The sequence below is a fragment of the Aulonocara stuartgranti genome (assembly GCF_965226115.1).
Source record: "Aulonocara stuartgranti genome assembly, chromosome: 9".
Taxonomy (NCBI): Eukaryota; Metazoa; Chordata; class Actinopteri; order Cichliformes; family Cichlidae; genus Aulonocara; species Aulonocara stuartgranti.
The window spans coordinates 35,918,169-35,935,000 of NC_138960.1; the positions used below are offsets into that span (position 1 = coordinate 35,918,169).

The window sequence follows — 16,832 nt, forward strand, 5'->3', positions numbered from 1 at the left end:
AGAGTACGTGATACAAAAGAAAATTATGATTAGAAGTAAAAACTATTTAGTGAAATTAAGAAAAAATCAAAGATCTATTTTTAAGCGTTTATTGTAATTATAAATAATAATAATAATAACAGAGCTGAAGGTCTGCTGACAGATTCAAATGATGCTGTTGAACCTTCATGTACGACCGAGCCGCTAACATGAAGAACTCTTTATAACCAGCGAGACGTCACAGGTGATGATGATGAGAGCTCCTCTGTGAAGCTCAGGGAAGGATGGACCATCAAACTTTTGCTCTTTAAAAACTCAGTTCATGTATTAATCGGTTCAGGTATCGATCGATCGCGTATTGATCCCTTTGAGGCTCCACGTGGACGACCTGCTGCTGAACCCGGTCCTCCTCAGAAGCTCGAGTACATCCCCAGCCTCTTGGCGGCCTCAGAGATCCTCGGCATCTTCCTGCTGGGGAACGGGTAGTAGACCTGGGAGTGTGAGGATGCCCCCCCCACGCTCTGCTGCCTGGTAAACCTGAGCGTCCTGGAGCTCCTCCCCTCCGGGACGCTGTTACTGGTCTCCTTCTGTGTAGACCGGTTCTCCTGCTGGTCCTGTTGCAGGCTGTTGGTGATAGGGGTGGAGCTTTCCGTCAAGCCCAGAGAGTAGTCCGGAAACGCCAGGTCCCCCCTGGAGCCCCTGAAGGATGGAGGGTCTGGATCTTCCTCTTCTCGTGTGGCGCTTAAGGAGCACCAGGGAGGCGTTTCTGAGGAGCTGCTCGGAGGAGCCGAGAGTCTCCTGTATCTGGACTCGTGCTGCGAGCCGCCGACCTCCGAGGAGGACGAGCCGGAGCGTCTGCAGAGGAAAACAACAGCACGGGAAGAGATTTGTACAAACTGAAGCTTCACCATCATCAGAGAGAGCAAACTGTGAGGACAGCTGTGAGGAGGCGTGATAACACTGAACCTCCTTCCATGTGCAGGCGGGTTCTTCCCAGCAGGGATGAAGACCTCTCAGGCGGACATGATGAAGACCTCCTGCTGTGCTGGAGCTCTGACAGAGAGGAACTCACCTGCTGGATGTCTCTGGGCAGGAGCGCCGGTGCAGGTCCAGGTGGACGTGCCAGGGGTCGGGGTCAAAGATCACGGGTGGTGGCCATGGTAACGTCAGACCCTGAGGGGCGGGGACGATGGCGACGGCCTCGGACAGCTCCTCCGAGACTAAAGACGGAAATCAGAACGTGAGGAATCCTGACCTGCCCACAGCCAACACGAGCGTCCAATCATCAGAGAGAGACTAGGACCCAAAGGATCAGCTGACAGGAAGTAATAATCTGAAAGAGGATGAATGGTTTCTAATCTGTGACGCTCAGATGTGAATATTTGTCTGTGAAACATGTTTGACTCTGAACACTCAGTTATTAAAGATTCTTCCTTTCAAATTATTGATCACTGATCAGTGTTTCTGTTTGTGCTGCTTTAATAAGAAACACCTGAACTCATGAAAGGCGGCGCACAGCAGATTTCAGCTCTCAGGTGATTTCATCCAGGTGAGCAGCAGGTAAAGTTCAGAGACACGGCGCCCTCTGCAGTCTGACTGCAGTAAAGCAAAGGCTCAACCGGCTCCAAACTGCAGCTCCTGCACTCGACTTGTGGCCCCACTGACTCACCTGAGACTCACCTGAGGCTCACCTGAGACTCACCTGAGGAAGTCACCTGTTAGAAACAGAAACTGAATATGATGAAAATAAAAACACAGCCATCAGATCCTGTGAGTTCACTTTAGAAAGAAGAAAAACCTCCAACAGTCACATCAGCCAGAGCAACAGCAGGAAGTTTCACCTTCAAAATAAAAGCTCATATTTTACTACAGCAGAAGAAGCAAGTTTGTGTTTCTCACATCAGGAAAATGGTGTTAACAGAGTACTTTTACTTTATAGTACTTTTACTTTGTAGTACTGCTACTTTTACTGAAATAAGTGATTAAAACACGTTCACAAAGGATCCAGCACAGTCTCTGCGTGTCTGACATGCTTTTATTGTGAAGGAATAAGTCTCATTTCTATCAGGTAACCTGACAGATGGATTTTTACTAAGTTTAAAGATTTTGTCCAAAGTCAAACAGGAAGTGGATCAGACGGCATTTCCTCTCACCTGTCCTGAACAGCAGCACCTGAGTGTGCCTCCTCCTCCTCTCTCTGGAGCTCCGATACTCTTCTCTGAGCACAGACGCGTCCATCTTCCTCCTCCTCTTCCTTCTTCCTGATCCCTGCAGCAGGAGAGGACACACAGTGACCTTTGACCCAGGCACACCCAGCCTGAAACCTGAAACCTCCTCACTTCTTTTATTTACATTTGACCTGATAAAAGTCTCTTAATGTGAAAAGCAGAATCTGACCTGATTACCAGATCAGATTTAATAATAGAAACATGAATAGAAATCATTTTCTATATAATCTGATAGATAAAGCTGTCATATAAGATAAGATAAGATAGAACTTTATTAATCCCTCGGGTGGGTTCCTCTGGGAAATTCGAATATGGTGTCATTCAGTGTAAATGAAGCTGTTATGAATCATAGTGGGAATGAATAGATGTGTGATGTGTTCAGGGTCCCTGTTATAAATTAATATAAATGAGTAATGGAGAATAAATCAGCTGCTGCTGTCATGACTTTGAGTTTTATCGTCCAGCAGCTCCTCGCTGGGACTCACGCAGCAGCCAGAGCAGCAGGACATCCTGTTGGCAGCAGCAGCACACCTACTCAGGTGTTTTATTCCCCTCAGTGCAGCCGCTTACATCATGATGCGTTTAAAGGCCGTCTGGAAACTCCGACACATCCAAACCTGCTGCTGGAATCCTTCAAATGAGGTTAAAGCTGCAGAGAAGTCGAGTGAGAAGAGAAAGACGTGTTAGTGCTGTGATACTGTCACACACACACACACACACACACACACACGCAATCGTATCAGCCTGTTTGATCTTTTGAAGTGAGGCAGGATGACATCACAGACTGTGAGGCTGTGGGTCACATGATCACCACAGTCACATGTTTGAAAGCTCTAAGTGAACATTGTTTGGTTTGGTTGTCCTCCAGAGGAGGCAGCTGATGTCCTCCAAACAGAAAAGAACCCCTCCCACTAAAAACATCTCCGTGGATTCATTCCCCACATACTCCATGTTACCACGTCCAACATGTCCAAATAAACATGTTCACAGCCCCTCTGCAGCCAGCTTCCTCCATCATGTTTCATTTGGTTTGTGGTGATGAAGAGAAGACACATCGTTCTTGTTTCTCTCTGACTCTCCACATTCAGATCAGTGATCATCACAGATTTGTGTGTGACTTGGAGGTGATGCATGGTGTGCGGCTCATATGTGTCTGAAACTAATGAGTGATGGTTCCCCTGAGATATGCATGTCTGATGATTGTTGGATGGAGCGAGCAGAGAGTGAACTACCATCCTGGATTTGATGTTATCCAGGGAAAATCGTCACGGTAACTTCTTACAATATTATGAAGATCAGGTTATAGCTTCTGTCGAGAAGGGAAATTATTTTACTGCTATTGTTAAATAATTGTCATTATTACCATTGCATTAATAATATAATCTGCAGCATGGATATTGCATTCAGAGGGTTAAACAGTGTCTCTTTCAGAAAGACTGAGTTGCAGGCTGACAGGAAGTTGTATGCAGAAGTGAAAGCAGATAGTTATTTTGAGCCGCAGGCTAAGACGAGGCTTTAACAATGTAACAGATAGCTTTAAGAAGGCCTTAAGCAGTTATGACTATTTCATACACAATGCATATCTGTGCTTATTAAAGAGTTGGAGCTCGGTCAATTAATTGGGGGTCGGAAGCTTTGTTCGGCGCGATGTTCGGACAATCTATTGTGCAAGTGACTTGGAGCCATAGAAGGAATTGCAATACATGCTTACAAAACACTTATACATCAGATCATTTTATATTAAGGTTTTAGTAGAGGTTCTTGGTTAAAACATTTATTTAGTAGAAGACATACACATAGTCTCAGTGAGCTTCTGGTCTGGTAAAAGGTCAGAAGTGCAACAGGTGAATTGAGAAAGAGCATTTGAGGACGAGACACAGACAGTAGGTGAAGAGGTGACACAAAGAGCATGTGAGGTCGTGACACACACACATAGAGTTAAATTTATTTAGAGGAACCGTCCTTGTTGTCTCGGCAAGAAAGAGGAACAATTCATTTTAAGATAAGAACGGAAAGTACCACGCCATGAAAATAGAAGATGATTTTCTAGGTGAAAAGTCATGATGATGTTGATCTGATCTATGTATAAAATGTACCGGTGACGCATGAAGGGGCGTCAGTAAACAAACCCTGATGCTATAAAATATCTGTTCATGCTTTGATTAAGTCGAGGACTACTGGCTGTCTGCGTACAGAGTGTCTTCCCACGCGTGTATTCATTAAAATCATCGTTTGACTTCACCCGGCCGGATCGGTGTGGTTATTCTTCGATCACCTCTTGTACCCTTCCTCAATATTGAATCTTAACATTTGGGGGCTTCGTCCGGTTATTGAGGAGGGAGAGTTGGAGGTTTAGACGGAGAAATCCGGGGTCTTAGGTGGTCTGACGGGCAGACATGAATTCCAGTGGTCTAAGTGAGTGGGCATAAGCCGGCTTATCCAAAAGGTAAGGCACTACCTGTTGAATTATTTCCAAAGTGTGCCAAATTGGACATGATAAAATTTAAGTCTACTCACTGAAGTTACTGGTGCATGTCTGTTTTGATTTTGATGAAAAATCTCATGAGTTGAAGCAGTTAGAGTTCTGCTAAGAAGAATGAAGAAATGAAAGCAGTAAAGTCTGCTAAAGCAGTTAGAGTCTGCCAGGAAAAGTTTAAATACTGGGTTGAAGTCCCAAAGAAATTGAGTTAGAGTCTCAAGTAGTTTGGTAGGGTATTTGGTCATTTTGTGGGTTAAAGTCCCGGTTGGTCATTAGGTCAGACCTTGGTTGGTCATTTTGTGGGTTAGAGTCCCCATTGTCCATCAGGGTCGATCTGCCTCAGTTATACACTTGTTTTGGGTGTTGATTGTTGTTTCAAAATATTATAAATTATTCTAGAACGGCAGTTCGAGTCTGCTAGGAAGCGCAGAGCCCGGAGGTTACGCTCCCTCCTTGTCGTGGACGCGCGACATTGACCTCTCGGCGAAGAGGGATAGTTCAGTGTGGTTTAGCTGTGGGGTACAGGGCATCCCGGAATTAAGCTAGGAGTTAGAGTCTCCTTACCGTTTGGAACGGTATCTGCGCTTTTTTGGACAGGAGAAGTTGGTCTTCGGGCGTGTAACTTTAACTTAACACTTCGAGGTAAGCCTTGGCTGTGAAATGCCAAAAATAGAGCTTCAGGCAAAGTTTGGGTTGGTTGACGCTTTTAAATTGAGTTAGGGATTTTAGAAATGAGGCCAGAAACAGTTAAAGTCTTGATACTGGTTAATTGGTGGGCGGTTATTTTAAATTTGTCGAAATTGGTTAGGCGCTAAAGCTGACAGATCTGACAGTAGTTGTAAATATAAGACGTCTTTGTAATAAAAAAGATCTGTGTGAAAGGAGTCTGAGGCAATGCTGCTGCTATTTTTAGACGGTGTGTGTGAGTGAAAATGCAAATGAGTAAGCAGTGAACTGTTTAAACCACAGTTGGTTTTACAAATACTGCTGCAAACATTGTTGAGTGTGTGTTTCAAATGCCATTTATGTTTATTAGAGGACTATAAATAAAGTTTTGAGTTGCCGTAGTGGATGTATAGTAATTGACTGAAGTTGGATGTAGATATATAAATATATTGAGTGCACTGTGTATACTTAAGATTAACATATTACTTTCAGTAGTAACTTCTCTCCAGCAATAGTTGCTGGTGTGTTTTATTTTTTCAATTTCTTGTGTGAATGCGGTGACTAGAAGGTTTTGAATGATGAATAAAGGTGTGAGAGGTATTTCTTTGGTGATGTAAAGTAGGATGTTTTAAAGTTTGAAAGTGTTTTTAATTTAAGAGATGCATGAGTGATGTTATAAGAGTTTGAGTTTCTTTTTCTTTCAGTTTAAAACACATAAGTACATACACTTGCTACACCTGTTTACTCTTTGACTTTATTAAAACAAACGGTGTATTTGAGTTTGGACTTCAGTAATTGTATGTTGATATGGTAATTTAGTTTTATGTTAGGTGAAGGAGATGTCCATCTCTGCGTCTTGCAGGATCGAAAGTGAAAGTTGAAGGTTGTGATGTGAATGCTGTGAGTACTCGATTTGAATGATTCTGTGTGAGGTGTACAAAATACTAAATAATAATAACACTATGAAAGTTGATAGTAGAGTGAGTGCAAGGTGATGTGTGAACAGAGGAAGTCTGAGAGAGAAGTGTGTGCGTAGGCAAAATGCAGAGTGTGTGCGTGAAATAAGGGAGTATTGTTTTTACATCAAGGTTTAGTAGAACTAAAGTAGAACGTTACAAACAAACAGATAAATAAAGTAAAATGAAGAGAGAAAATAACTGACAATTACATTAATGAATAGAAAACACACATACACAAAGTGCCATAGGTGAAATTATTCTAGGAAGGAGTCAGAAGTGAGATAGTTTAATATAAGATGCAATGAAGGAAGCAGCTTACATTCCTTTAATTCCCAGAGCCAGTGTGTTCCCTCCCCTGCCCACTTGGGCCCCGTATCAGGCGAGTATGGAAGGCTGGATAGCCCATGACGGGTAAGATCCCACCTCGAAACCCTGGGACAACCTAAGGCAGGCACAGTCACGATTACTCTCGGCTTCAGTAAGAAGACGGGACCTGACGGGTAAGGCCGCTGGGCTAGGGTGGAGGTGGAAAGTGGCAAGTGGAGCCCTACCTTCTGGCTGAGGACAAGGAATGCTGCTATTTAAGGTAGGAAATCAGAATTTGGGTTAGTAAATTTGGGGAGGAGAAAATTGACTGTTTAAAGGCAAAATTATGAAGGAGTCTGACACACTGCAAAAGCAACATATGCAAATTCACATACACAAACAGAAAATGCATTAAACTTATAAAGACAAGACAAGCTCATGGAGTTTAATGCAGAGATAGAGATTAAACCTGGCTAAGAATACAAACATAGGCAATGAAGAACAGCTTGCTATTTTGTATGAATGATACAATGGTGTGAATGTTTAATAAAATGCATTTGAGTTTGTAATTGAGGAATAGAATAAGCCATATGACAAAGGGAGTTATGAAAACAAAAAAGGGATTAAAGTAGTTTTAAAAAGAGTGACTTAGGGGTGCTCTCGTACTGAGTGATCAACACTAGTGATCACTGTTGGAAGAAATAAAATGATTTAATGAGTTGGTGATGTTTAAACATATGTTTCTGTTGTTACAGCTTTTTGAGAGTATGCAGTATGCAAATTAGCTGGAGTGTGTGGTGACGTAGGAGCTTCCTGTATGTGTGTGACTAAGGAAGTGACTTTCAGGAGAGGAAGCACGGCAGACAAGAGGAGTGCAGATTTGGGTAGGAAATTTATAGTTTAGTGATATGTTGTTGTAAGGGGGTTTTATGCTGAATTGAAGTATGTTATAGAGCATAAGGGGGTGATTTTTGTGTGCAAATTGAGTGGGTTTAATGGGACTTTTGGTGTATTGAGGAGGTGAAATTATGTGGTGGCAAGACTTGTGTGTTTAAGCTTGTTGAGGTTGTTGTGGTGAGGGGTTGATTTTGTCAGTTAGGTTTGGGGTTGGTGTTTTTGTTTTTAATAGAGGGAGTTTTAGGAAACATGGACATGTCTAAAAAATTGGGCCCATTATTTTGTAACAGTGCACTTAAAGAAAACCTGTCAGGTGATTTTGTTTTGTTTTTATGAGCTAACAATCAGCTCTATTTTTTTCATTTCTGTTTTAAGCAGGCCTGCAACAGTGAATAACGGCGCTGAAAGTTCTCGGGAAGAGCAAATATAAGGCGGCTTTCCAGATTACAATTGGCTGAGGAGAAAGCTACCTGGGGACTGATCAAGGTCGTAAGTCCCTGTAAAAAGGATTTTATGCGAGTCAATCCAGTCCAAAAGCATAAAGAAATATTTTCCTATGGAAAATAAAAAATGACTGAGCTCATTTTGCTGAGGGTGGAGTATCTGATCGTGCGGGAGGCTCCACTATCAGCAAATACATGGTGTGACTGCATGTAAGTGAATGTGTGACTGAATGTGAGTGAGGGTGAATAAATGTGGACAAACAATTTGCTTTTACCAGAAAAATTTTTGTTTTGTTGACTGGGGTTAGATTATGGGATTATAGTATATTGTTGGGAGAATGCCAAATGCTAAAGGGGAAATATTTTTTGAAGTAACTCAGTTATCATTAATTGAAGAAACACATGACTGATAACTGTTCTGTTTTAAGTTTATTTTATGACATAGATTGGATCATGAGTGGGGAAACTGAGCATTTTTAAGTTTTGTATAGTATCTTGACACATGAAATGTATCAAGATAAAGGGGGGTTTAGGGTTTAATAATTTAATTGTTTAATAATTTAGGATCATTTTAGGACCTTTTGGGTTTTTGATCATTTGGATATGGTAAAACTGAAACTGTTATTTTTAAGTTAAGGTTAAAGGATTAAAAGTGAACTTGTCACGGTTTGCGAGGCAAGCCGTGTGGAGTTGTAGAAAAGGACCCAAAAGGCGGCAGCTCTGGTGCAGGTGAATATTTATTTACAACGGTGGGCACAAAACAGCACTGGTGGAAAAACAAGAAACCGGAAACCTAAACTGGGTAAGCTAATAACACAAACCAGAAACGAGACGCAGGGAGACCGAGGGGAAACAACACAGACAAACCAGCAACTACCATAACAGAAGACACAACTTAAATACACCCAGAGCACGGGGAGAACACAGACATAACAGGCTGGGGGAAACATGGAATAAACACAAAGAGAGACGAGAGCTCATAAATACACAGAGGGGCACAAGGGGGTAAGAGTCACAAAGGGAAAAACACTTAGGGAACACCACAACAGGACACCTCAGAAAACCTGGCCTAAATAAGGAGCAAAAATACAAGGAACCAAGAATACTGGGCCAACATGGCCCAGGACCATGACAGAACTGAATCCTGTTTAGAAGATACAATGCCGGTTTTTCAAAGCTGTGAATAAATCTTAGAGGGAAAATTAGTGAGGGTTGAAGGAGTAGAACAGGTTTGATTTTTTGATTTCTAGAAGTAGTGGTTATAATGTAGGCGTACACATACAGATATTACATAGGTTTATCTTTAGGATAAAGGGGGAGCTTATAAATAGAAATGATTTTTATACATATTGCATTTTGTGCTTTTAAAGGAGTTGTGGCTCAAATTTGTCTCTGGAGGGTCACGAGCCTTTGGCTAGCGCTATGATTAGCCAATCTACTGTGAGGATAATATGAGTTCATGAAGGATTGCACACGCTTACAGACACAGAGTTAAGAAACACACATGACAGTATTGATTCCAGGCAAAAGGCCTTAAATTCATTTAGCTTTTAACTGAACTTAAAAGAAGGACCAAAGAGGAAGGAAAGCATATATTTTGGTTAGGTCTGATAAACTAGAATTAGAAGGTATTGTTACATTAAAGGGAGCAAATGAAATAAAAAGGCTATACCAAAATGGGTTATAACATAGGAAATGTGAGGTTAAAATGAAGTTAACACATAGGAGTTGTTTCAAGGCAGCATTTAGCTATGATGAAATGTATACAGGAGTAATTGCTTATATGCTTAAACTTAATTGATTAAAGTGGTTGTTTTCTTTTAGAGTAGAGGAACTTGCAGCAGCGACAATTTGTGCACAGGATGTTGATGATCAGATAAGGGAAAAATAGAGCGAGCAACCGGACGTGAAAGCAGGGCTTAAAGAGTTCTAAAGGGATGAGTAACGTTGAAGAGTATACATAAATACAAGTCAATAAGTTAAGAAGATAATTAGGATCAGGCTTTTGATTAAAGAGTCCCAGATAGGATAAGTTAGGGAGATGCAGGAAAAGGTGTTTTGTTTCTTTTGCAGAAGATCGATCTCGGCGACCACAGGAGGGGCGAGGATCCTGGAGATCTCGAGGTTCGAGACCACCAGAGAAGGGTCTGCGTGAGGACACAATGTATTGTGACCTCTGGTGTTCCAGAGGTCAAAAGAGGGAGTGTCGAGAAGGGAAATTATTTTACTGCTATTGTTAAATAATTGTCATTATTACCATTGCATTAATAATATAATCTGCAGCATGGATATTGCATTCAGAGGGTTAAACAGTGTCTCTTTCAGAAAGACTGAGTTGCAGGCTGACAGGAAGTTGTATGCAGAAGTGAAAGCAGATAGTTATTTTGAGCCGCAGGCTAAGACGAGGCTTTAACAATGTAACAGATAGCTTTAAGAAGGCCTTAAGCAGTTATGACTATTTCATACACAATGCATATCTGTGCTTATTAAAGAGTTGGAGCTCGGTCAATTAATTGGGGGTCGGAAGCTTTGTTCGGCGCGATGTTCGGACAATCTATTGTGCAAGTGACTTGGAGCCATAGAAGGAATTGCAATACATGCTTACAAAACACTTATACATCAGATCATTTTATATTAAGGTTTTAGTAGAGGTTCTTGGTTAAAACATTTATTTAGTAGAAGACATACACATAGTCTCAGTGAGCTTCTGGTCTGGTAAAAGGTCAGAAGTGCAACAGGTGAATTGAGAAAGAGCATTTGAGGACGAGACACAGACAGTAGGTGAAGAGGTGACACAAAGAGCATGTGAGGTCGTGACACACACACATAGAGTTAAATTTATTCAGAGGAACCGTCCTTGTTGTCTCGGCAAGAAAGAGGAACAATTCATTTTAAGATAAGAACGGAAAGTACCACGCCATGAAAATAGAAGATGATTTTCTAGGTGAAAAGTCATGATGATGTTGATCTGATCTATGTATAAAATGTACCGGTGACGCATGAAGGGGCGTCAGTAAACAAACCCTGATGCTATAAAATATCTGTTCATGCTTTGATTAAGTCGAGGACTACTGGCTGTCTGCGTACAGAGTGTCTTCCCACGCGTGTATTCATTAAAATCATCGTTTGACTTCACCCGGCCGGATCGGTGTGGTTATTCTTCGATCACCTCTTGTACCCTTCCTCAATATTGAATCTTAACACTTCTCACCTCCAGACTGGAGATCAATAAGTATGACGTCACCGCCTACTGACCAGTCAAGTGTCAGCATTAGTGGAAGATCCCTCTGTGTGGACAGTAGGAGGTCTACTATAGTACTCTGATCAACTCGCCACAGTTTTCAGGGTTTAAGCTCCTTCCAGCCTGATGGTTCCCAAAAAGGTTCATTTCTCAGGGCTTCATGTGCACACACGCCCTGCTGGTGAAAGACTGGCAGTACAGACAGATAGATTATAGGTGATTTTATCTGTTTGAATGGAATAGAATAGAATAGAATAGAATAGAATGCCTTGTAGAAACAAACTGTTCTTGAGTCTGTCAGTGTTTGTGCTGAAGAGAGGATGCGCTCTTCTATAGCATGTTATATATAAATGTACGCGTCCACTGGTTAATTACATAATCATGTGGCGGCAGGGACCTCACAGCACACTCACAGCCTATTATATAATTGTTCTGTACATTGTTATATATGTTGTATTTGTTTATTACTAAAAACATCAAGAAGTCAAAGCAAAAGGAGAACACAGCACGGTTTAAACCAGGGAGGTTTGTTCATCTAAATGATTTATTATTAAAACATCCCCACAAACACACAAAGCTCCACATCAGCCCGATATGAAACAGAAGCTCTGTAGAGCGGCCAATCACGATGAAGCACTTTACATTAAGCAGATTCAACTGCGCTTCATGTTTTTGGCCACCAGATGTCACCAAAGAGGCCTGTGCTGAAAAGCTTCTTCAATACAAGCCTCAGAAAGCTTCATTTGACCATCGCTGCTCAATCCTCAGCACACAACAAACACTTTACTTTGGATTAACAGAAAAGACATCAAAATATAACAAACATCAAATATCTGTAATGATGCTGCTGAAAGTGACCTGAATGGGGGAAGCGTCCTCTTCCTGACAGGCTCCTTCAGAATAAGAGTCAGTAAAACACAACCTGACTCTTTATCACCAAGACTTCCAACACTTCCTGGACAGGTGTCGTGCTGAGGCAGGTATCCCCGACAGAGTGTGTTTCACCTGCGTCGGGATCGCGGGTCCAGTTGGCTCCGCCTCCTTTCCAACCAACTCGACGTGGAAGTAGTGAGGTTTACTTTAGTGAGACGGTGAAAGACGAGTGTGGGTACATGAGCGTTCAGTTTGTGGGTCACAGAGAACATGAGACACGTTCTGTTCTCACGTGTTACAAACCAACGACGTTTTCCTGATGATTCTGTAACTTTACTGTATAAAGAGCTCACAGCTCCAAAGTTTCAGGAAGTGTTTGTGGGCTAAACATCAGGAATGACGGACGCTGTTTGTCCGGGATTTGGACAGCCCAGCGCGCGCTCCCGACAGGGGAAACCTCCCTTTGCACGACATTGGCGAGGCTTCAAACGTCTCAGTGTATCATGACGGCTGGAGGCTCCAGAGCTTCAGGTGTGGAGGTTCTGCTCCAGTTGTCCTCAAACTGACCTTTGACCTCTACCAGACGCCATCAGGGCCGCTCTGTACGAGACGTCCACGCTCTCCCACGACTTCAGACGCACCGCGATCAAACGTGCTCGAGTGAACTGCTTCATCCTGCTCACTTCTTCTTCCTCACGTCCTCTCTCTCAGCTCCGCCCCGCCACCATCATGGAGGATCTTCAGGTTCCTCAGCTGCACTTAAAGGAGACCATTTCTGATCTCAGGTCAGATTTCAGACTCTGTCCCTTCTCAGATAGAGCAATAAAAACGAGTCAGACAGCTGAACTATTCCAAGCTGTCACATTTATAACGTTAGAGCTCTCGTACACGTTCATGTCTGCTTTATTTTCTGTCACATTTCACTTTGTCCACTTTGATCCTCACACCAGATTCAGGATGGCGCCAGTGTGTACGGCTTGCCGTCTGACTTTGCTTGTATTTGTGCTATTTATTTTATCTGACTTAAAAAATGTTAACTCTCTCAGTGTATATGATCGCCAAACGCTTCTGGCGATAAGATCTTCTTTTTTTAAAACTTTGTAATCATGGATACCAGGGAAGATTTTCTGGAGGAGGACAGACATTTGTTTAGAACTCTCAAAGATGTCGAAGAAGCTGCTTTAAGCAATTACTCTGGTGTTCCTCCACCTCCAAAGAAATGTCAGAAGGAGTCCGAACTACAAAAGAAGCGCGTATTCTCGGACGACAACGGTGCTTTTTATATTATATAAAACAAATGTTTGTCCTCCTTCAGAAAATCTTACGTACGCAAACGCGCGTTGCAACTTCTTATATGTCTTTTATTTTGGAAGTGCATGTGCACCTGCGGACCACTTATGTGCAGCCCTGTGTATCGATACCAGGACACTGTAAAAGCAGAAAAATCAAAGTTTTTGCCAATATTATTGAGAATAGCTCCAACAACCCCAGGCTTTCCTGAATATTTCTCTTGATTCTCACATAAATAGCTTCACAGAAACTTGTGAAAGATTTTTGCAGTTTTTTATCAATAAGATAAAACATCTTCGATTTATGAATGCTCTGCCTTCCCATGACATGTTTGCAAAATTCACCTGCTCTACTGTTTGAGCCTGTGTGGTTTGATCAGGTGGAAGAACTTTGTATTGGCATAAAGACATCATCTTGTCCAAATGAAGTTGTTCCAATACATTTCTTAAAAAGGATTTTTAAGGTTGTCAGTTGTGACATTTTAGCGATTTGTAATAGCAGTCTTAAATCAGGTGTTGTGTAGCCTGTTTTAAACATGCTGTTGTGCAGCCTGTGCTTAAAAAACCCAATCTTGATTTCTCTGTGTGGCGGGGGTGTGGTCTCTGGCCCGCTGCAGAGGAGGGGCGGCGCGGAGACGGGGCTGAACAGGTGTTTGGGACGAGAGACTGACTCTGACTCTTTTATGTTTCAGTGACAGTCGAGGAGAGGGAGTGGAGTGACCACTGAGCGGGAGTGTCTGTGTCCCTGCATTAAACCACAGTGAACAGTCATAATAAAATAAGTGTGCTGTCACCCACGGTCTGTGTGCGTGTGTTGGGGTCCGACGTCACAGTGTTGCCGAAACCTGGGCCGCAATGTCGCATCCCCAGCCCAACCCGCCTGCTCCTCCGGCGCCGCAGCCACCTGCCCAACCGCTACAAATGCCGGGCCAGATGATGCAGGACACTGAAGGTCGTGAACCGGTGAAGTTCCTTGAAGGCTGTCGACCGACTTTGCTGAGTTTTCAAACTAAACAGGGGAAGATCAAAATGGACAGAGCCCATCGGTCCATTGGATTATCAAGACCTAACCACCCTCATGCAATGATTATTAAGGTTCATAATCCGGTAGACAAGATGAGGATCCTCCCTGCAGCTAAAGATAATGGCCCCCTGACTTATGATGGTCAGATCACTCGCATTCAACACGATTTGGCAACAAGAGTAAAAGAGATGCGGCGTGCGTTTAACGGAGTGTTTTTTATATGCGCTATCCTGCTGCACTGAACGCTTTTCATGGAGGAAAAAATATTATTTCAGTAAACCTGAAGATGCTCTTGCCTTTTAAGACAATTTGAGTTAAATTGAAGTACACCGACAGCAATTCAGTGAATAAGATTAATATTATTACAGCACTTAAGTATTAGACATACCCTGCTGATGCTAAGGTGTATTGGAACTGAAAGATGTACATTTATTTCTATGTATTAACAGACCTCTCTGCATTGAATCATATCTGTTATTAATCTCTGTCTCTCTTCCACAGCATGTCTTTATCCTGTCTTCCTTCTCTCACCCCAACCAATCACAGCAGATGGCCCCGCCCCTCCCTGAGCCTGGTTCTGCCGGAGGTTTCTTCCTGTTAAAAGGGAGTTTTTCCTTCCCACTGTCGCCAAAGTGCTGCTCATAGGGGGTCATATGATTGTTGGGTTTTTCTCTGTATGTATTATTGTAGGGTCGACCTTACAATATAAAGCAACTTGAGGCGACTGTTGTTGTGATTTATATAAATAAAATTGAATTGAATTGAATTGAAACCTTGCTGGGTGGATCTCTGGAGCTCCAAGAAAGTCCACAGCTGAGGGGAACTTGTTTTTTGGGGCCTGGGTCACAGCAAGGACGTCAGTGGAGTCCATGTTTAAGCCTCTTTTGGGAGAACGGGGAAGCTGAGCTGTTACTGTCTGAAATAAATAGCATGAATATGATTATTGTACAGAGCACAAAGCAGACGGCCACGTTGCTTCAGTTCACGTCTTATTTGGTGTGTTTTCACTGAGGGTTCGGTGGCAGACACGTCTGAGCTCAGTCTGCTGTCAGAAACACTGCAGCACTCCAGGAATTCACTCTCACTCTTTCAGAAAGTCCCACAGGAGCCAAACAACAGCCATAAAGGCGCTTCCTGCTGGGACGCTCGGCCTCACACCACAAGCAACATGTTCACAAAAACACTGAGCACAGCTTTTATTGTGAAATATTAGGAGGAAGCTGAGTAAAATTCTCGTTGAGGTGGAGGTCACTGAGATTCAAAGCCGTTAAAGATTGACAGCCAAAAGAAAGAAGCAAAACTTATATGAAGAGCTTACAGAGCACCGTCAGCCTCGGGGGGGGGGGGGGGACAGAGAGGCTGTAACTGCATCTGCTGGTGTCACTGTGACCTCACAGCAGTTTACATGAAACAGGAAATGAATTACAACCTTTGTGATATTAATCCCTTTGACCAGCTCATGGTGCAGAGTGTAGACTGTGATAATGAAAATGATTTAAGGGCTCGTATATGACACGTCTATAAAAATATAAAGTCTGTACAAATGTGAAACTACAAAGTTAAAAGCAGCTGGAACGACAGCTGTTCAAAGCTGAACACGTACATCAGCCAGAAGACAGAGTGAGTCCTCCATCTCTCTGAAGGAGGCCATCGTGGTGAGCACAGATGCAGCACCAGTGTGGATGTGTGCACTCTCACAGTGTCTCTCTTTCAAGTTTGTCCTCACATTCTCAAAAGAAGAACATGTCTATGCAGATGCCCAGAGCCTAACAACACACCCGCTATAAAAACTTTTGTACCACCAGATTTTCATATACTTACATTTGAAAGTGTTCGCCTCCTGCATTAACTCCCGCTTCGATCACTATCATTATCAGAGAAATATCTCCTGTATGGCCCGCAATGAATCCTGGGATATGTTGGGCCACAAAGGACACACCTGAACCATCCTTCAAATTCAGGGAAATGAAGGACGCATTTGGAAGACTTCAAATTTGAACAGTCTTCGTCGCGTCCATGTGATATAAATTCCTACAAATGTGGCATTCGAAGCATCCTCTCCCTGAATTTGGAAACACCCAATGTGATGCTAGAGAGCAGGAAGAACGAGTCTCAACTAGAGACACACACACTTGATTTCCTGTAACTGCAGAGGGGAGGAGCCACCCGAGCAGGTGAGAACAGGAAGAGAAACAGCTGAGCCTCCTTCAGAGCAGCAGGAGGACGGTGGAGCTGAGGGAGGTGAGTGTTAACACCACGTTGTTGTAGTTTTGCTGTCAGAGTCTCTGAGTGTGTTTGTGTGACTGTAGAGGGAAGAAGAAGAGTCACAGTGAGCTCTCTAGCTGTGATTGGCTCAATAATCACCTTCAATGGACTGAACACAGAGAACGAGCCGAGGAACCTGACAAACCTGTTTGTGTGTGTGTGTGTGTGTGTGTGTGTGTGTGT

The 16,832-nt window shown here is 42.8% G+C and overlaps 2 protein-coding genes and 1 long non-coding RNA gene across 9 annotated transcripts in view; 2 read left to right on the forward strand and 1 right to left on the reverse strand.

Moving 5' to 3' along the window:
* Nucleotides 1-54: 54 nt before the first annotated feature.
* On the reverse strand, nt 55-16,606 carry LOC309714400 (uncharacterized protein). 7 transcript variants are annotated; one of them, XM_082546845.1, is made up of 7 exons: nt 16,517-16,606; nt 15,158-15,300; nt 14,159-14,369; nt 2,693-2,856; nt 2,133-2,247; nt 1,052-1,199; nt 55-834 (listed from the first exon to the last, which is right to left on the reverse strand). In XM_082546845.1, exons 4-7 carry the CDS (start codon nt 2,714-2,716, stop codon nt 390-392), a joined length of 732 nt encoding a protein of 243 aa, XP_082402971.1. In that variant the 5' UTR covers nt 2,717-2,856; nt 14,159-14,369; nt 15,158-15,300; nt 16,517-16,606; the 3' UTR covers nt 55-389. The 7 variants fall into 7 exon arrangements, with proteins under 7 accessions (XP_082402971.1, XP_082402973.1, XP_082402974.1 ...); XM_082546847.1 differs by lacking the exon at nt 16,517-16,606 and adding an exon at nt 16,206-16,328; XM_082546848.1 differs by lacking the exon at nt 16,517-16,606 and adding an exon at nt 15,988-16,009.
* Nucleotides 7,474-11,092, forward strand: LOC309714419. Its single transcript, XR_014278926.1, has 2 exons — nt 7,474-10,695; nt 10,747-11,092. It is a non-coding gene; the product is annotated as an uncharacterized lncRNA (long non-coding RNA).
* The window catches only part of LOC309714354 (uncharacterized protein), an 84,228-nt gene continuing 83,947 nt past the window's right edge, over nt 16,552-16,832 (forward strand). The window contains exon 1 of the mRNA XM_082546710.1: nt 16,552-16,625. The gene's annotated coding sequence lies outside the window, so the exon portion shown is untranslated. The remainder of the gene's footprint in view (nt 16,626-16,832) is intronic.